Source organism: Cervus elaphus, chromosome 11, assembly GCF_910594005.1.
Source record: "Cervus elaphus chromosome 11, mCerEla1.1, whole genome shotgun sequence".
NCBI classification, from domain to species: Eukaryota; Metazoa; Chordata; class Mammalia; order Artiodactyla; family Cervidae; genus Cervus; species Cervus elaphus.
This window is the reverse complement of record NC_057825.1, coordinates 5,516,260-5,537,258: the sequence shown is the minus strand read 5'-3', so window position 1 is coordinate 5,537,258 and position 20,999 is coordinate 5,516,260. Positions and strand designations below refer to the sequence as shown.

Here is a 20,999-nt window from a genome sequence, read left to right as displayed (position 1 = left end):
CCTCCCTCCAATGGAAATCAAGTCTTACAGATTGAACAGTCCTGCGCTGAAGCCAAATACAAGACTAATTGAAAAATGTCAAAACAGCCTGCCAGTTTAATGAAATGCTAGCACGGAGGGGAGGGGCTGGGCTCAGCCCCGCCCCCAGTGGACCCAGAATGACGCTTTCAGTGACGTCATCCACCCCATCAGGTGCCCGAAGAAGCCTCTGGCCTGGGCTCCGCTGTCTGGTCCATGGGACCAGATCCAAGCCGTCCAGGCCAGTGGGGCAGGTGGGCCTGGCTCCCCGGGCTCTGGGCTGCTCAGAGGGAAGCTGGTCAAAGCAGGGGTGAGTCAGGGGCCCACCTCTGGGCCTCTGGCTCGGGGCACAGCCGAGGCCAGACCTGTAGGAGGACTACATTTCCCAGAGTCCCCCAGGTCGCCCCCAGAGCGAGCCATTGGGAGATTTAAATAGCCCAGGCCCAAGGCATCCAGGCCCCAGCTGTGGACGCCTCCCCGTGGCTCCATTGGCGCTGGCCGGCACTGGGGGGCTCGATTGGCTGCCCGGCTGGCACTGACATTCCCCAGGAGCCCGGTGGCAGCCGGAGGTAAACAGCCATGTGCAGGCCTGCTCTCTATATTTAACAGCTGCCGAGGAGCCGGCAGGGAGGCAGAGAGCAGGGGCGGTTCCGGGCGCTCCCGTCTTCAGGGGAGAAGGGCCTCGCAGCCAGGCTGGTAGCGGCCCTCGGCGGGCGATCGTCAGCCATGCCCGCCTCCCAGAGCCGGGCCCGGGCCCGGGACCGCAGCAACGTCCTCAACCGGGCCGAGTTCCTGTCCCTGAATCAGCCCCCCAAGGGGGCCCCGGAGCCCCGAAGCTCGGGCAGGAAGGCCTCGGGCCCCTCGCCGCAGCCCCCAGCCCCTGGGGACGGGGCCCGCGAGCGGCGCCAGTCCCAGCAGCTGCCCGAGGAGGACTGCATGCAGCTGAACCCCTCCTTCAAGGGCATCGCCTTCAACTCCCTGCTGGCCATTGACATCTGCATGTCCAAGCGCCTGGGGGTATGCGCCGGCCGGGCCGCATCCTGGGCCAGTGCCCGCTCCATGGTCAAGCTCATTGGCATCACGGGCCACGGCGTCCCCTGGATCGGGGGCACCATCCTCTGCCTGGTGAAGAGCAGCACTCTGGCCGGCCAGGAGGTGCTCATGAACCTGCTTCTGGGTGAGTGCGCCCGCCCATCGTCCACCACCCACCCTGCCAGGCCTCGGGGAGGGAGCCAAACCCACCCCACCCATGCCCGGGCTAGCGGGGCCCCTCAGAAACCAACAAGAACAGTCTAATGAGGTTAGCAGGAAGGGTGCCCCAGAAACAGGCAAGCCTCCAGCTCGGGGAAAGAGGGAGCTGAGGATGTCCAGACTGCAAGGTGGGGGCCTTGAGAATGCAGAGCCCCAGCAGGAACTTCTGAGGAAGAGGCCTGCCCTGGGCAAAGCACATTGCTGCCCCAGAAGCAACTTGGAAGGGGTGCTGGAGGCCTGGAGGGACATGTCCAGGAGTCTGGCGGGTGCCCTGGAGTGGGGTGTCTAACCATGTCACTCCTGTCCCTTGGACTGGTCCTTGAGTTCCTAGGCTGCTTGCAGGCAGCAGTTGGGAGCTGCCCACCCTCCCCCATCACCCTGCTTGACTCAGGGAACCTGAAAGCCCCCTGGGATCCCTGGGGGGTGCAGGGGTCCAGTCTGGGGCTCCCACCCGCTCAGGACCTCCTGGAGTGCTTACCTGCCCCTTCCCTCGGGGAGTCGCTGGAGGAGAGGACCTGGGGAGCTCTGGTTTGTTTGCAAAGTCTTTGCCACCAGCGTCTTTCGGTCGAGCACTGCCCCGTGCCAGGTGCCACGTGGGCCTATGTGGAAGGCAGGCCCTCCCCTCTACCCAGGAGGTGATGCCCAGCCCCCGTCTGGCCCACCCTCCAGGCGCCTCCAGATCCCCCAGGTGCTTGGGCCCCTCTGCCGCCACCCTCCAAGCTGGGCCGTGTTGACCTCCGGGCCCTTCTCAGCACAGCCACCATTTGGGACACAAGTCGGGGGGTGGGGGGGGGCATGGCTCAGGCCAAGCCAACACTGACAAGGGGTCCCGGTACTGAAGGGGTGTGGGTTGGACCCCTGAGAACTGCCATCCAGGAGAAGTTACAGTAACTGTGAGTCTTCCCGCTCGGGTCTCAGAGCATCTGGGGTGTGCTGCTGGTGGGATGTGGGGAGGGCGAAGTAGCAGATGTTCGTGCAGGAGATGCCGGGTCTGGTACATCAGTGTTTTCTTGTTCTTGTTCCTAAATGATCCACGTTACTTGCTGTTATTCCCAAATAAACAGTCACAACGTGGCTTCTGCCCTTACCATTCCCACTTCACAGATGAGGAAACTGGAGCTCCTGTAAATAAAGCAACCTGGCCAAGACTTCAGAACTTGAGATTTGCACCAAGTCCTGCCTGACATCCAGGCCTGTGCTCTTTCCAGGCACCCGGAAGGCCCTGGGCTTGGGATGGAGGGACAGAGCACCGTGGCCCAGGTGCCAGGCCGGGGGGCTTTGGGGGACAGTGCAGAACTGTGGTCTCGTCATCTAGTGCCCGTTGAAGACTCAGACAGAGCAGTGACTCAAGAAAACTGGGAAGGAGGGGTGCAGTCAGGTTGCCTGGTGTCCAAGGACGGGTGTGGGAAACTGTCCTTGAGCCTCTCTCTCAACCCGGCTCCCTAGACCCGTCCGCACGGTCCGTCCATGTGTGATATTGGAAGTGGTGAAGCTGTGTTGGTGATTTATTCAACACTTACTATGTGCCCGGTTTTTCATAAACCACATCATCACATGTCATCCTCACCACAACCCCCAGGGAGAAGCTGCTATGCTCCCCACTTAAAGAGGGGAAACTGAGGCACACCGAGACGCTTTGCCCTCGACCATGCGGCTAGTTAGTGATGGAGCCAGGACTGGAACTGACACAACTCTGGCTGGTCAGGACAAGGCTTCTGGCTTTTACCAGCAACCAGATTCTGTGGACACAAAGTTGTTTGTTTCATAGGACAGAGAGCAGGATTCGAGAAATCTCCCTTCTTGAACAAGAAGGACAGTTGTTTCTCAGTTTTTAAAAACATCATTTAGTGAGCGTCACTTAGGTACCAAGTACTATGCCATGAATGTCTTGTATTTCATGATGTTAAAGTCTTTTTAATGATCGTATAATGTAAATTTCAATATACCCACTACACAGATGAGTTAACTGAGGCTCAGAGGAGTCGAGGGATTTGTCCAACCCCACTTATCTGTAAGTGGTAGACCAGGAACCAAGACAAGTCCTCTAGGCTGCAAACCCCTCGCCTTCCCGCTCACTTTTGGCCTGCAGGTCGAGCAGACCAGTCCACATTGAGGAGATACCTGCAGAGAGGTCTCCCTTTTACCAGCACCTTTGCTGGTGTATCCAGGTACCAAGACCACGGAGGAAAAAAGAGCCCGGCCCAGAGAAACTGCTCAGAGCAGGCGGGGTGGTCTGTGGGCCTGCATTCTTGGTGGGGGTGTGGGCCCAGGAAAGCAGCAAATAACCAAGGTAGGTTGATCCCACAGCTCTGACCTGACCCACCAAAAGGGGCTGCCCACACTGCCTTCCACCCAGGGATGACAGACCATCTTTGGGGCACAAACTGCACAGATCGGTCTATTCTTTAGTCTTTGGGGCCCTGGGCATGGGGGCAGGGGCTTTCAACCCTGGAGATCTGAGGTTGGAATGGACTTGTCCTGGTCCTCATTCTGACCCTTACTCACTCTGGTCAAGTCAGTTCCCATCGCTGAGCCTCAGTTTCTTCATCTGTACATGAGGCATCAGGGCTGTGGTGGGGATTCAAGAGGAGCAGGCACAGTGGGTGGCAGGTGGACGTGGACACTGCAGGGCCCAGAGGGATGAGGGGCCCAGCCCGGTCCTGCCTGCCTACTCTGAGAACCAGGCATCCAGCAGAATCCTGAGGGCAGAGCCTCCATGGTACTGTTGGGACCTGGGCTCTCCTCAGCTCCAAAGAGGAAAGCTCGGGAGCCTTGAGAAATGGAGCTCCAGCCATTGGACCCGGAAGAATCCCAGCTGGGCTGGGAGGAAGTCCTCCCTTCTGCTCCCCAAAATCCGCCTCCCTTGTTGGGGGCTGTGATGTGTTTCACAGACTCTGGAAGCCTCAAAGCCAGAAGCGGGTCTTAGCAGCTGGCACGGGCTTGGCTCCAGAGTTGGCCGGACCTGGGTGGGAACATCCCGGCCCTGCTGTGGGAACTGGGGCAAGTGACTTGGCCTCTCTGAGCCTCATTTTTCTCATCTGTCTAATGGGTTGCTGGGGTACTTCCCTGAAGAATTACACATGGCACATACCCATGCCAGTTAATGCTTGTGGACGGCAGTGAGCATTAGCACCCTCATCACCACTGCCATCGTCAAAAGAAGTCCCAGGTCCAGGGCCGATCCAGGTCCCCTCCAAGCTCTAGGCACCTGTGACATGACCTGATTCCCCCCTTTGTCCTCTCTCTGCAACTCCTGGCTTGATGATCCCAAAGGGGGCAGGTGATAGGGGACCAGAGCCATTCCCGTTCACCAGACCCATCCTGGTTTCCCCCTGGGCCCACCTTCAGTAGGAAATGGTTTCCATGTCTTATTTTCATGATCTATAAAATAATCCTTATTGAAATGTCCCTGATTATGAAAACTATATGTTCCTTTTTTTCTATGTCATTTTTTATTGTGGTAAAATAGACATAACCTAGAACTTACCATCCAGCCATTCTTTAAGTGTACACTAGTATGCAGTACAGGCTTCCCAGGAGGCTCAGTGGTAAAGAATCCACCTGCCAATGCAGAGGACTTGGGTTCCATCCCTGGGTTGGGAAGATCCCCGGCGGAAGGAGATGGCAACCCACTCCAGTATTCTTGCCTGGGAAATCCCATGGACAGAGGAGCCCGGCGGGGCTACAGTCCACAGAGTCACGAAGGAGTCAGACAAGACTTAGTGACTAAACAGCAACATTCAGTACTTCACATTGTTGAGCAACCACCACTGTCATCTCCAGAACTTGACGGTCTTCCCAAACTGAACCTCTATGTCCATGAAACACTAACTCCCCACTGCCCCTCCCCACAGCACCCAGCACCTACACTTTCTGTTTCTGTGAATCTGCTTCATCTCGGGACCCCGTGTCGGTGGCACCATACAGAATCTGTCTTTTGTGTCTGACTTATTTCCCTTAGTATCCTGTCCTCAGGGTGCATCCATACTGTGGTAGATGTCAGCATCTCCTTTTTTAAGGCTGAGTGATACTCCATGGTGTGGATGGACCATGTGTTGTTTATCCAACATCTGTTAGTGGACCCTTGGGTTGCTTCTAGCTTCTGGCTACTGTGAATAATGCTGCTCTGAACACGCGGGTACAAATATCTGTACATGTCCATGCTTTCACTTCTTTTGGGTGTACACCCAGGAAAGAATTGCTGGAACAAATGGCAACCCTAGGTTTAATTTTTGAGGAACCCCCAGGCTGTTTTCCACAGTAGAAATACCGTTTTACATTCCTGCCACCTGTGCACAAAAGCTCCAATTTCTCCACAAGTGTTCTTGGCCAACACTTTTTTTTTTTTTAATAATAGCCGTTTTAATGGGTGTGAAAAGTGGTGTCTCATGGTGGTTTTGATTTGTGCTTCCTTGGTGATAAGTGGCGTTGAGCAGCTTTTCATTATATATCCTTACGATAAGGAGAATTCAAACCAGGACAGATGACAAAGCAAGGGAGGAATTCCTTGGTGGTCCAGTGGTTAATCCTCCAAGCTTCCAGTGCAGGGGGTGAAGGTTCAATCCCTGGTCATGGAACCAAGATTCTGCATGCCTTGAGGCCAAAAAAAATTTTTTTAATTAAAAAAAAAAAAATGAGTGTCTCCCTTAAGGCCCTTCCCCAGGAATAACCGTTGCTACGGTTTAGGTCATGGGCCTCTGGATGTTTCTCTTTGGTTCTAAAATGACCTCCTGCCGTGTTTCCCCAGCTTGGCCTCATTCTCACGGCCCTTTCAGGCCTGCTGGGCCACATACCTCCCATCTGGGCCCCCCTGAATCCCTTCACATCAAGCAGGAGGGGTTCAGAAACCAGAACCAACTCCCTCAGCCTAGCATCACTCACCGGCCAACTCCCCACAAGCATCTCACAGCATCCCCTCCCCCCATGCAGTCCCTGCTCACCCACCCCCCAAATAATCTGTTCTGTCAGCTCCCCGACCACCGGCCCCCAAACCCCTGCTCTGGGGGACAGCTTAGGTGACAAGCCCTCCACAAGGCTTGCATAGCCTGTGCCTAGTTGATGGATATTTAGACTGATCCCAAACCCTCACTATCGGGAGCACTCCGTCTAGAGATGCCAGCTCAGTTCCGCAGAGGGAGAACATTCTCCAGCCTTCCTGCAGCTTCACGTCTCATCATCTCAGCACGGCTCTGTGAAAAGGTCCCTCCAGTTGGCCTCTGGCCACCCCCAGACAGGGTCAGGGCCCCCTTGTAGGGAGGGGAGCCACTGGGGGGGTCCTCTTCTATGTCATCCCACCGCCCCAGCCAAGCCTGGTGCCTTTAGACTTCTATCTATACCACAATTTTGCTTTCCTTGCACCCAGACGGTCTTCTGAGATGAATCAAGCCGCTTTAATATCTGGGTTCTTCAGGTGAGAATTATGGAAACCTGAAAAGTTTTAGAACTCGCTTAGAGTCATGCCGGCCAAGGGGAGTTAGGGACAGACCGGGACACTCATGTCAGCCCCCCAACCCTGGGCACCGAGGGCTGGGGCAGGGTGTCTGGCTGAAGGCAGGGCCGCCATGGTCAGGAGAGATGCCATGTGTAAATACACACACACACCCACACACACACACTGCTCACACTTACGGAGCAGAGGTCCCAGTGCCAAACGCCTGGAGTGTTTCTGCCTCCTCTCAGGGTTTCCCTTCCATCAACCTCTCTGCTCACTGCCCACCTCCTCAGAGCTGTGTTCTTCTAGAACAGTGCACTGGTTTTTAAAATAACTAAAATACACATGACATAAAATTTGCCATTTTAACCATTTTTAAGTGTCCAGTTTCAGTGGCATTAAGTTGTACAACCATGCCCACCACCCATCTCCTAAATTTCTTTCATCTTCCCCAGCTGAAACTCTGCACCCATTAAGCACTAACTCCCCAGCCCCCTAGCATTCTCTAATCTACCTTCTCTATGAATCTGCCTGTCCTAAGGACCTCATGAAAGTGGAATCATGCAGTATTTGTCCTTTTGTAAAAACAACTTTTTAAAAACGCGCACAAGTCATGCCCCTTCACGATCAGAAAAAAAAAATGTTAATGCTGAATTACAGAAAGACAACAAAAATGAGCCTCATCCTTCCACCCACTGAGAAGCACAGTTAACATTTAGCGTGGTGCCTTCCAGACTTTTTTCACCACGTATAGACACATTTACATCTTAATTTTACAAAAACAGCATTATCCTACTGTAAATCCGGTGTGGTCATTGGCCTTTTCCACTTAAACCCCAGAGCTGTCCTTCCGTGGCTATAAATACACATCTGCTTTATCATTCGCAGCGGCCCCAGAGCGCTCTGTCGTCTAGACTTGGCCGCAGTCTGGCCCATCTGTCTCCGACTCAAGGGCATCGGGTTGGTGCGGGGTTTTCAGCATCACAAAGGATGCTGCAGTGGACATCCTTGACCGTGAATCATGGGGCACATCCCTAACTATTTCCCAGGGAGACAGTCCTACCCGTGGAAGGGCTGAGTCAAGGGAGGCCTGCTGTAGAGACTTCTGAGTCTGAATCCAAAGCCCTTCAGAAAGTTTAGACTGATTTACACCACCCCAGAGTGCTAACTGGGCTGTTTCCCTGGTTCCTAGAGGGAATGGAATGGGGGATCAGAGGCCAGAAGAGTGGGCACCCCTCCCCCCAGCCCCAGGCAGTAAGACATGTCAGCACTGTCTTTTGCTTCTTGCGGGGTCCACAGCTGCCCCTTCCCCACCCCTGCCAGCCCTGCCCTGCTGCTGAACTGGTCCCATGGTGGGCATCTCAGTGGGAGCAGCCATGCTCGAGGGGCCAGGAGGGACCACCCCAGTAGCCCCCACCACCACCAGAGTGGGAGAGAAAGTGGGCGCCAAGGCAGGTTCTTGTCACCTCTGAGGCACCCGCACCGCAGGTAATAGTTGTGCTTCCTGCGAGGTCATTTAGGGCATCTGAGCCACCCGCCCGGTGAGAGGGGCAGGGAGTGCAGATTGTTGGTGGGGCCCAGCCCTCCCTGCAGACCAGGCAACCCTCAGAGTAGCTTCTGGAATGACCCCCGGTTCTATCAACGAAGGGAGGAAGCTCAGAGGGAGGGCTGTGCCAAGGTCATGAAATTCACAAGCAGCCGACCTTGAGGCCCGCCTCTGATCCTGGAGCCCAGGGGCCCAGCCTCTGCCCTACCCGATGGCGGTGAGCGGAGGCCCAGGGAGGTTAGGCCACAGCCCGGGTCACACAGCGCTGCGGTTCTGGCCCCTGAACTTGCTGCCAAGCGGACCTGTCCCCACGGGGCGGGGAGCCCTGCCTCCCTCCCGGTCCAGAAAGAAATATAGGTCAGGGACCTCAACCGGCCGTGTGAGCAGAATTCACGGAGCCTTGAGTGACGGAGCCATTTGCTTCTATTTCTGGGCGCCAGGGTATGTGCTGACCTGTTAGAATCACAGCCACAAGCGGGCTGGCCATGGTGCTGGGGGAGGGGCAAGCAGCCTGGGGGGGCAGTGGGAGGAGCTTGCGGGGAGGCCCCAGGGCCATCGGCTCTGCTGGGGAGCCGTCCCCCACAACCTCCCCACACCCAACCCTCAAAACGCAGCGGCAGCAATAGTAGGGGGAGAGACCGCAGGCTCACCACACCTGTAAAGAGGCCCCCTGTCTAACTTACTGCCCCCGCCCCGTCATCTGGCACCCTGCCAGCCTGGTTCACCAGCCCCAGGCCTGGCCCTTGCCTCACATACTCAGGAAGCAGTGGGACCCAAGACCTACAGGTCAAGAGAATGAATGAAGGACCCCGAAGGCCCAGGGCGGAGGGGCAGTTTTCACTTCACTGTGGCCTCAAGGGACAGAGGCAGCCGAAAATAGCAGATTTCCAAAGGCCCAGATGTGGGGTTTTCAAATCATGGCACACAGCCAGCCTCAGAAGCCTCTCGGGGGCCAGGGGAGGGTCCCCCATTTCCAGTGGCCCCAGTGACAGCCATGGGGCTACTTCTCTCATCCTTTCACATCCTGAGTCTCTGTGGATACTTATTGTACATGCTCAGGCATGTCGGACTCTTTGCGACCCTGGACTGCAGCACGCCAGCTTCCCTGTCCCGCACCATCTCCCAGAGTTTGCTCAACCTCGCGTCCATTGAGTTGGTGATGCCATCTAAACCCTCTCATCCTCTGTTGTCCCCTTCTCCTCCTGCCCTCAATCTTTCCCAGATCAGAGTCTTTTCTAATGAGTTGGCTCTTGGCCTCAGGTGGCCAAAGTATTGGAGCTTCAGTTTCAGCATCAGTCCTTCCAGTGAATATTCAGGGTTGATTTCCTTTGGGATTGACTGGTTTGATCTTGCAATCCAAGGGACTCTTAAGAGTCCTTCAGCACCACAATTCTAAAACATCAATTTTTTGGCGCTCAGGCTTCTTTATGGTTCAGCTCTCACATCCCACTGATACATGACTACTGGAAAAATCATAGCTTTGTCTTACATTGGGAAAAAATGTTTTGCTGCTAAAAAAAGTTTGAAAGGTGTGGGTCTAGCTCGATTCCTGGCCCATCGGTCTCGACAGTCCTCGAGGAGAGCTGGGACACCTGGCCTGGGGGCGGCGGGTGGCGAGGCAGAAGCCCACCTGGCCTCCAGCCTCCACATCAGACTGAAACCCTGTGCCCAGCTCCCCGGTCGCAGGCAGCCCGGGGAGGAGCAGATGCTGCACCCCGCCCCTCCTCCTGGAACCCAGAGGCTTCCTCTGGGCACCTCTGCTGAAGTTCACACTCATCTGGGAAAGCAGATTCATGCCAGCGAGAATTTGCCAACTTGCTGAGCCCTGGTTTTCAGCTGAGAAACTTGGTCACTAATTAGATAGACAGCCCACATGGCTCAGACTATAAAGAATCTGCCTGCTATGTGGGAGACCTGGGTTCAGTCCTTGGGTTGGGAAGATCCCCTGGAGAAGGGAATGGCAGACCACTCCAGTATTCTTGCCTGGAGAATTCCATGGACAGAAGAGCCTGGCAGACTATAGTCCATGGGCTCACAAAGAGTCGGACACGACTGAGCGACTAACACACGCACTCACACCCCCTACATCTTCCTAGTGGCCAGTGTCTGGTTCTGTCTAGGGGCCCCATCCTGGTCCACATCAGTCCCACCCCCAAGCCACCAGCCCAGGGCGCTGTGACCTTCCTTCAGGTGCTGAGGGTCTCAGAACCTGGGCCAGATCGTTTTGACGCTGATGGGACCTCAGAGGAGGAAGCCCTTTTCTGGTGCACCTGCTCAATACCGCCCAGCCTCCAGGGTCTGAAAGGCTGGCTCAGGCCAGGCTGGGGCTTTGGAGTAACAAGAGCAGCCGTGCCCTAGCCGAGCATGTACCGGGCTGTTTTAAGTACTTCGCAGGCACTAGGAGCTCATCTCATCCTGCGAGAACCCTTGTTACAGGTGGGCAGACTGAGGCTCCAACAGGTGAAGGCACTTGATGAGCCGAGGAGCTGGGACTTGAACCCCACCTGTGACTCTGAAACCTGCAAGTTTAACCCCTTTCCTGTGAACTGCCTCCTCCGCAGGTGGAGACAGCCTGTCATGAGGTCAGGGAGTGGCCTTTGGGCTGGAGAGGACTGGCTGCCTCCTCTCAGCCTGGCCTCGTCCCCCCGCTGCTCCGTTGGGCTCAGGGTCCCGGGGGTCAGATGCCACCACCTTCCTCCAACTTCCACCTGCCCTTTTGGTCCCCTATGTCCTGCTGGGACTGTGGCCCCCATATCCTGTGGGCTCCAGATGCTGCCAGCCTCGACCTGGGTTAGCAGCCTGCATGCTGGAAGGTCTGAGCGCCTGGGAACAAGTTGCCATGGGAACACGGTGTGGAGGGGGCGGGGCATGCAACAAGGTGGGCTCCCTCCATTAGGCTCCTCCCCCCACCATGGACCAGCAGCCTCTGCATCCACCACTTCGTGCATCTGCCCCCTCCCTGGGTGGTCCGGGATGGGCAGACATCAGCTGGCCCTGTGGCTAAGGAGAGGGGCAGGCCCCGGGGAGGCCAGGGCTTCAAATCCCCAACCAAGAGCCCAGACTGCAAGCAGCAACCCTACAGAGGGCAGGAAAAAAGGAGTCCTGCTCTGCCCAGGGAGCACCGTGTTAGTCCAGCCCAGGGACCGCCAGATAAATACCCCGGGGCACCCCAGACGCTGCAGCTGGGCCAGTTTCAAAAGCAGGTTACAGAACTGTGTGTGGAGCATGTTACAGCTTTTATTAAATCAATGCTCTGTAGGTGGAGAGAAGGTTCCGGGATGGTGGCTACCTCTGGGTGGCAGAATTACTGGCGATTTAAAATTTATTTTCTCTCCTGTTTTGTAAGTTTTCTACAGTGAACATCAACTCTGTCATTTTTTTCCCAAAGATTTTTTTTCCCGTTTCTGAACAAGAACAATTGCAGGGCAACACTTTCGGTATCTCCTGTAAATTTTCCAGGAAAGCCACAATACCAGGCTGCTCTGATCTGTCGTTTGATACTAATCTTCCACCCTTCTCTGGCCCTCCCTGTGTGCCAGACACTGGGGGGGACCACCTCGTCCGGTCCACTGGGACATCCCTGTTTGAGCCCTGAACCTCTTATGTCCCCCAAGCCCTTCTGTCCCAAGCACACCCAGGACAGTCAGTCACCCTGCAGGCACCGCGCCTCACCTCCTCTGGAGGCCAGGTAGTTGTGATTTTGTCTTAGAGGTGAGAGAAGTTAGGTGACTTGCCCAAGGTCACAGCAGGCTCCAAGGTTGGGACTCAAACCCAGGTCTCTGGGACACTTGTGAGCCCCCACCTTGGCTGCCTGGGTGAAACCAGGGCCTTGGCTTGGGGCCTTCGGCTAAGGGCCCAGAGAAGCAGAGCACCCTCTCCAAGGCCACACAGCGGGGTGCTGGTGGGGGCCGAATGGACAGAGATTCGCGTCTCCCCCAAGGCTCCCCAAATGGGAAAGAGCCCACCACTCTGCCCCAGGCCAGGACTCAGCTAACATGTGGAGACCTGCCCTTCTGTGTCTGATGCTGGACAGAAGCCAGTGAACAAAACAGACACGCCTTGGCCCCGCCTCCATGAAGGGATGATGTGAGGGAGGGAATGAGAGCTCATGCGGAGCTGCTTAACGCAGCACCCAGCGTGGTGAGGCCTTAGGATGATGGAGAGGAAGTCAGCGGGAGGGGAAAGGGAACATCCAGACAGAAAGAGGAGCAGAGTAGGATGCTCAACCTCCAGGGCTCCGTCTTGTCCCTGTAACATGAGGGCAACAGGGCTCCGCTGCCGTGGGAAACAGTTTGGTGGCTTCTTGGAAAGTTACACATCGTTCCTGCATGATTGCGGGCTTCCCTGATGGCTCAACTGGTAAAGAATCTCCCTGCAATGCGGGAGACCTGGGTTCGATCCCCGGGTTGGGAAGATCCCCTGGGGAAGGGAAAGGCTACCCACTCCAGTATTCTGGCCTGGAGAATTCCACGGACTGTGTAGTCCATGGGATCGTAAAGAGTTAGACACGACTGAGCAACTTTCATTTCACTGCATGATGGAGCAATTCCACCCATAGGAATGTGCCCCCAAAGAACTGCAAACAGGTTCTCAACCAATCCTCGTCCACAAATGTTCATAGCCGCATTACTCACCACAGCCAAAAGGGGCAGACCACCCAGTTGCCACCAACAGATGAATAGATTAAAAAAATTGTGGCAGGTACAGAGAAGGGACTAATAGGCAGTCATAAAAAGGAGTAGAAGTTCTGATGCCTGCTGCAACATGAATGGGCCTCAAAAACATTATGGTACGAGAAAGAAGCCAGACCCGAAAGGTTGCACATGTACAATTCCATTTGTATGAAATGTAGGGAACAGGTGAATCCACAGAGCAGAAGGCAAATCAGGGGTTGCCAGAGGCTGGGGGAGGGAGCATGGGGACCAATGGCTCGATGGGGACTGGGTTTCCTTTTGGGTGATGAAAACGTTTTGGAACTCGATAGAGGTGGTGTTTGCCCAACATTGCAAACCCACTACACGCTGCTGAACTCTACCCTTAAAAATGGTTAATTGTATTAATAGTTTTTTTTTGTTTTGTTTTTTTATTAGTTGGAGGCTAATTACTTCACAACATTTCAGTGGGTTTTGTCATACACTGATAAGAATCAGCCATAGATTTACACGTATTCCCCATCCTGATCCCCCCTCCCACCTCCCTCTCCACCCGATTCCTCTGGGTCTTCCCAGTGCACCAGGCCCGAGCACTTGTCTCATGCATCCCACCTGGGCTGGTGATCTGTTTCACCATAGATAGTATACATGCTGTTCTTTTGAAACATCCCACCCTCACCTTCTCCCACAGAGTTCAAAAGTCCGTTCTGTATTTCTTTTTCTGTTTTGCATATAGGGTTATCGTTACCATCTTTCTAGATTCCATATATATGTGTTAGTATGTTGTAATGTTCTTTATCTTTCTGGCTTACTTCACTCTGTATAATGGGCTCCAGTTTCATCCATCTCATTAGGACTGATTCAAATGAATTCTTTTTAACGGCTGAGTAATATTCCATGGTGTATATGTACTGTTAGTTGCTCAGTTGTGTCCAACTCTTTGTGGTAGCCTACCAGGCTCTTCTGTCTGTGGGATTCTCCAGGCAGGAATACTGCAGTGGGTTGTCGTTTCCTCCTCCAGGGGATCTTCCCAACCCAGGGATTGAACCCAGGTCTCCTGCAATGTAAGGGGATTCTTTAAAGTTCAAGCCACCAGGGAAGCAATTGTACACATGAATCTCACTTCGACTTAGAAAAGATGGGTATGGTGACATCCTGTTCTTGGGACTGGAGGGGACATCAGTGAAGTTCTTTGGGAAACACCAGCAGCCCAAGGCCCCTTTGGTCAGGATGAGATTCTCCAAGGTGCCTGCAGTGGCCCACGAGACCTCTGCTCACCACTCTCTCATTCAGCACCTTTACCTGTCCGAACATCCCAGGGAGGGCTTCGCTAGTGGCTCAGTGGGAAAGAGCCCACCTGCCAATGCAGGAGATGCAGGAGACGCGGGTTTGATCCTTGGGTCGGGAAGATCCCCTGGAGGAGGGCATGGCACCCACCCTGGTATGCTTGCCTGGAGAATCCCATGGACAGAGGAGCCTGGCGGGCTACAGCCCACGGGGTAGCAAGTGTCAGACATGACTTAGGGACTAAACCACCACCGCCACATCCCAGGGAAGTATGTTCCCGGGAGAGGGAACAGCCACAGGCGAAGGCCCCAAGGTGGGAATCTTGCTGGGAGGTCCGAGTGGCCCCAATGAGGAGGGAGGGAAAGTGTGGTGCTGACGACCTGGGGACCCCCTCTCTCCCGCCCGCAGCCCTGCTCCTGGACATCATGACGGTGGCCGGCGTGCAGAAGCTCATCAAGCGGCGCGGCCCGTTCGAGTCAAGCCCCAGCCTCCTGGACTACCTCACCATGGACGTGTACGCCTTCCCCGCCGGGCACGCCAGCCGCGCGGCCATGGTGTCCAAGTTCTTCCTCAGCCACCTGGTGCTGGCGGTGCCCCTGCGCGTCCTGCTGGTGCTCTGGGCCCTGTGCGTGGGGCTGTCGCGGGTCATGATCGGCCGCCACCACATCACCGACGTCCTCTCTGGCTTCGCCATCGGCTACTTCCAGTTCCGCCTGGTCGAGCTGGTGTGGATGTCCTCCAACACCTGCCAGATGCTCATCTCCGCCTGGTGAGCTGCCCGTCCGCGGGGTGGCCCGTCGGAGGACACGTGGCTGACAGGGGAGGGGGGAACCGGGCCGCCCCAGCTCATCCCCTCACCCCCATCTTGGTTGGAGGCTGGTGATGTCCAGTGGGCCTGCCAGTGATCGTCCCATCCCTCCCACCGTGCGGGGCACCCCCTGCCCCCTTAATCAGACTCTGAGTCCCTCTGTAGATGGGCTGGGGCCCAGCCATGGGGACAGCCCTGCTGGGCTTCTGCTATGGAGGGTACCAGACCAGAACCACGTGGGGGGCCAAGTCTCGTCTTCTCCATTCATCACCACAACCATTGAGTTCCTGGCTGTGCCCACCTCACCACAGCACAACGCCCGATGAAATACCCACAGCCCACCGCCCAACACAGGTGCCATTGCCATTAACGGTCACCGACAGCTTACTTAGGGCAGCGCTTTCCAAAGGGTGCCCCATCGGACACCAGCCTGCAAGACGCCTTGGGAAGAAAAACGGCCTTGTGGTCAAACAAATTTGGGCAATGCTGCATACACACTGGACATCCACAGGGTCCGGGACTATCATAAAGGCTCTGACAAGTCCTGCAGAAAAGCTTCTTGTCAAACCTTGTTTGATCCATGTTTCCTAAACTTATTTGACCACAGAACCCTTTTTTCATGGAACAGCTAGCAACCCTCCAAGGAACCGTGTTGCTCCAGGGGCATTTGGGGAGACGCTGCCCAGGAGCAGAAGGGCCTGAGGCGTGAGCTGGCCTCTCCTGGTGCCAGGCCCCAGAGCCCGGGGAGACCAGGTGTCCGGGCCACTGCCTGCGGAAAGCCTTGGGCAGTGCTGCTTTGGCCCCCAGGGGCCGGACTCCGTGTGACCTAATAGGTCGTGTCCAGGTCAGCCGTGCCGGATGTGCAATTCACGTGACAATACAGATGACATGCAGACATCTCGCCTGTGTGGGTGTTTTTCCTTCTCTGATGCAAGTTCCCAGGTGGGAGAGTCCCTGGTAACTTGGGGGTAGGAGCCGACTCCTTTACCGCAGTCAGGCCGCAGGGTCAGGTGGGCAGGGAGCAGTGGGCTCCTAGGGCCGGGTTGCCCTTTTCCCTGAGGTCTCTGCTAGGGCTCCCTCCATCCCCAGGCCCTGCGCTGGCCACTCTGCTCCGGGGCCTGGTTCTGATCAGTTTGGGAAGCCCCCACCATGGTGCCAATGGAGATCTCCCCTGGGGGCCAAGACCCCCTCACCCCCCGCTGGCCAGGACCCTGCCCCCAAGGACGTGGTCGGTACCAAGACAGGGGAGGCAGGAGGAGGTAGACATCAGTGCCGACCGACCCTGGGTTCCTGTCCTGGCTGCTGTTACGGAAGAGCCACGGGCGGGCAGCTTAAAACCACCGTAGCATGCTGTCTCTCAGTTCCGGAGGTTAGGAGTCCGAACTCAAGGCGTCGAGAGGGCCACGCTGCCTCTGAGACTCCAGGCAGAATCCTTGCCCACGTCTTCCCTGGTGGCTCAGACTGTAAAGAATCCGCCTGCGATGCAAGAGACCGGGGTTCAATCCCTGGCCGGAGAAGATCCTCTGGAGAAAGGAATGGCCACCCACTCAGAGTCAGGATTGCAATATCTCAGGGAGACACGATTGAACCAGGCAGGATCCTCTGGGGGAGAGACAACTTCCTCTCGCTGCCGCCCCTCTGGGAGAGGACAGAGATGTGGCCCAAGCCTGTCTAAGGGACCAGCTGCAGCTGCTGAAGGGCCCAGAGCACCACCCCCTCTGCCAGGCCCAGCCCTCCGGCCTGAATACCTTCTTCTCCAGTGGCAGATCCCACACCCTCAGGGGTCACGGTCCCCCAGGGCCAACCCCTGCAGGCAGGCCCCAAGCTGCCCCTGCTCACCCTCCCAAGGCTTCTCTCTGGAGCCTTCTTTTCATCCAGACCTGCTGGGGGTGCAGGAGCTCTGCACCTAGTCTTTGCCCTAAAGGAGCCCAGGGAGGCCAGACTCAGCCGGCCACCATGATGTCATTATTGTTGTTTAGTAAGTAGCTCAGTGGCGTCCGACCCTCTGTGACCCCATGGACTGCAGCATGCCAGCCTCCTCTGTCCTCCACTATCTCCCAGAGTTTGCCCAAACTCATGTCCATTGAGTCAGTGATGCCATCCAACCTTCTCATCCTCTGTTGTCCCCTTCTCCTCCTGCCTTCGATCTTTCCCAGCATCAGGGTCTTTTCCAATGAGTCGACTCTTCATATCAGGTGGCCAAGTATTGGAGCTTCAGCTTCAGCATCAGTCCTTCCAATGAATATTCAGGGTTGATTTCCTTTAAGATTGCCTGGTTTGACTCTCAAGAGTCTTCTCTAACACTGCAATTCAAAAGCATCATTCTTCAGCGCCCAGCCCTCTTTATGGTCCAACTCTCACATCCATACATGACTACTATGATGAAGACCCTCAACTTCCAATCTTGAACGCTGGCTGATCCGGGGTCTTCAAAATACATTCTGCCTGCTCCCACAGACGCTCCTGGGCGGCGCGTCCATGCGATGCTGAGCAGAAGGGGTGAGGGTGGCTTCCTTTGCCCCTCGCCCCCACCCTCGGGAACCTGGGAGCCTGTCATCGGGGCGAATCTGGCTTCAGCTTTGAACAGGGGACACACTCCAGCCATGCAAGGCCCACGCTTCCAATGGGCCCCCAGGGTCTCTGCCTCTGCAGGGGTGCGCGGTGGCCTTTAGAGTCTTTAGGATGAGGAGGGGTTTTCTGAAGAACGGAGGGCTCTCAGCAGACCCCTTAAGCTCAGGGTGGGTATTAGAATCCAAGTGCCTAACAGACAGTTAGGAGGACAATCTCCCTGGAGAGGCAGTGGGCAGCTTGCCCGGGAGAAACATCCTGTCCTGCAAAGTGTTAGCAGCACTGGGGGCTCGGGCCAGGGCCAGCGCTGACACAGCGGTCACCTCTCCGAGCCTGGTGTCCTGAGCTACCAGACGGGGCTGATGGGGGTCCCTGTGGGGTCGTGTGTGACTCAGGGGTGCTCCCCACGAGGGGGTGCCTGGTGCAGGGTCCACCCTGCCATCCCAGAAGGATCCCACTGGCCGGGGGGGAACCTGCAGGCGCAGGTCCAGGGATGGGGGGCAGTGAGGGGCCTGTGACTCCTTCAGGGACACCCCGTTCCTGGAGAGACGCAGAGCGCGTGTGCTCGCTCACCTGTGGTTAATGCACTTCGGTGATCGAAGCCAACAGCCGCTCTCACTTTCTTCTGGTGAATTATAATATTTGATTCTTAATGGTAAGCCCATTCTGCACACCTGGGATAAACCCTACGTGGCATTACCCTAGCCCTTTCTAAATATCACCGAGTTGGGACTTCCCTGGTGATCCAGGGCTTAAGACTTCACCTTCCAATCCAGGGGCTGCGGTTTTGATCCCTGGTGGAGGAGCTAAGATGCCACATACCTTGGGGCTAAAGAAACCAAAACATAAAGCAGAAACAATGTTGTAGCAAATTCAGTAAAGACTTTTAAAATGGTCCACATCAAAAAAAAAAAAAATCTTAAAAAAATAAATATCACCACATGGGGTTAGACAAAGATTCTGTTGGGACGTCCCTGGTGGTCCAGTGGTTAAGGCTCCATACTCCCAGCGTCGACGACACAGGTTCGATTCCTCGCGGGGGAAGGGGGAGAGCTAAGATCCCACACGGCTAAAAAAAAAAAAAAAAAAGAATTTGTTGAGAATCTCTATCCACAGGGTATGTTCATGTTGTTTCCTTGATTTGTTTGTGCCCACTTCGGTTACCAGGGTGAAGTCTGTATAGAGCCGGTATTATCTCTTTTTTCACTCCTCCGCCTCTGTCCCTCATTCCTAAGCTCTCAGAGATCAGCCTGTCCGTGGAACTGGCATTTGAGCTCATGACTTGGGGTGAGGCGAGGAGGGGGTTTATGGCTTCCTAAGTCCTTCACCTGCCTCATCGCGCTGATTCCTCGTCATGCCCTTGTCCCTACTTCACAAGTGAGGAGACTGAGGCTCAGAGAGGGAAAGTCATTTCTCCGAGATCACTCACCTAGGATTTGGCAGTCAGGATCAGAACCCCAGTGGCCCCAGTGGCTTCGGAACAGAGAACCCTCTGGAAAACAGAAACCCAGGGCACCCCACCAACCTTGGAGTGAGGCTGGACTGGTGAAGTGTTGGGCACAGGGGTGGGATGGCTTTTATCATTCTTTTTATCATTCTTTTTAAAAATATATATATATATATTTTTTTTAATTTGGCTGCAGCAGGTCTCAGTTGCAGCATGCAGGATCTAGTTCCCTGACCGGGGATTGAACCTGGGCCCCCTGCATGGGGAACTCAGAGCCTTAGCCACTAGACCACCAGGGAAGTCCCAGCTTTTTCCTTTTTGTAACAGAGAATCCAGTCCCACTGTGCCAGACGGCCTCCTGTGTTGTCTTGGCTCACCCTTGGCCAGACCCTGTGGGTCCCGTCCAGACCGGATGTTGGATAAGACGGGAACACTATCCACCGGCCCCTGTGTAGCCGCAAAGCTCAGCCTCAGTGTGGTGTGTCCTCCCTGCTTCCTCGCTCCCACCCACACCCACCCCCAGGCCTGCGGGCCCCCACCTGCCCCTCCTGGAGCCTGGAGTTGGTCCTGAACTTGCCCGGTGCCCTCCTGCCTCCCGGCATCACCCCCAGCTGTCATGGACAATGTGATCACTTCCCAGAACACAGAAGTCCACCCGAGTTTTTCGTCAAGGTCACTGGGATGGTGAGCCAAGCGGGGCTTGGGGGCAGTCTGGGGGTGGTCTGGGCAGGGTGATCTTGAAGAAAGAGTGCACCCCTGGGAGTCAGACCCTAAGGGCCCTAAGTCACTGAGCTCTTCTGAGCTTCAGCTTCCCCCTCTCTAAAATGGGGATAATGCTTACCTTGCCTAAAGCTGGAGCATCCAGAGCTGCGTGGTCCAGGCTGGCACACAGAAGGGTTGAGAAAGGAAGACATGCCCCTCAAGAACCATGTGTCCCTGCTGGGCACTCAGGCACAGGGCTACCTCTGGGGATCGGATGGACTGGAACTGACAGATGGGCACCTACCCATGTCCCGGCCGGCCCAGTGGCTTCTCTTCACAGATGGGGGTGCTGAGGCCCAGGAGGGGTGTCCAGCCCGCGCCAAGTATGCAGGCACTATGCAGCCTGCCCTGAACCCCACCACCCACCCCGCACTCCCTGGCTTCAGGCTGTGGGTGGGCGAAGGGCGTGTGAACTGACCCCTCCCACCCTGAGCCTGTCTCGTTTCTCCACCAGGCTGCCCAAACCCTCCTTCCAACAGAGCTGGGATTTAGGGCCGAGGAGGTCACCCCTGACCTGACTCTGCATCTTTGTAGGGTCTCTACTGGATTCCAAGTTGTCAAAATAAAGAACAGTAAGTTGGGGTTCTGAAGACCCCTGACAGCTATGGCCTGGTGATGGCGGGCCTGGCCTGGGAAAAACCCACTGCCAAAAACATGTTATCGTGGGTGTTACCAGGCTGAACTGTGCCCCCTCCCTGCAATTCATACATCGAAAGCTTAACCCCCAGGACCTCAGAATGTGATTCTATTTGAAGACAGGACCTTTAAAGAAGCAATTAAGTTAAAATGAGGTCATTAGGATGGGCCCTCGTCCAATAGCACAGGTGTCCTTATAAGAAGGACAGTTGGACACAGACACGCAGAGGGACGACATGTGAAGACACAGGCAGAGGACGGCCCTCTACGAGCCAAGGAGAGAGCAAGACTGTTAGTCGCTCAGTCGTGTCCGACTCTTTGCGACCTGTGGACTGTAGCCCACCAGGCTCCTCTGTCCGTGGGATTTCTCAGGCCAGAATATTGGAGTAGGTTGCCATTTCCTTACTCCAGGGGATCTTCCTGACCCAGGGATCGAACCCTGGTCTCCTGCATTGCAGGTGGGCTCTTTATCATCTGAGCCACCCGGGAGAGGCCTCCATCGTGGACTTCCAGCCCCCAGGAAACTGAGGGAGAGCATTTCTGTTGTTACAGCCACCCAGTCTGTGGTCCCTTATGGTGGCAGCCCTGGTTTA

At 55.8% G+C, this 20,999-nt stretch overlaps 1 protein-coding gene across 1 annotated transcript; it reads left to right on the top strand.

Moving 5' to 3' along the window:
- The first annotated feature begins 283 nt into the window (after positions 1 to 283).
- Positions 284 to 15,888, top strand: PLPP7 (phospholipid phosphatase 7 (inactive)). Its single transcript, XM_043916572.1, has 2 exons — positions 284 to 1,195; positions 14,594 to 15,888. Exons 1-2 carry the CDS (start codon positions 745 to 747, stop codon positions 14,956 to 14,958), a joined length of 816 nt encoding a protein of 271 aa, XP_043772507.1. The 5' UTR covers positions 284 to 744; the 3' UTR covers positions 14,959 to 15,888.
- The last annotated feature ends 5,111 nt before the right edge of the window (positions 15,889 to 20,999 follow it).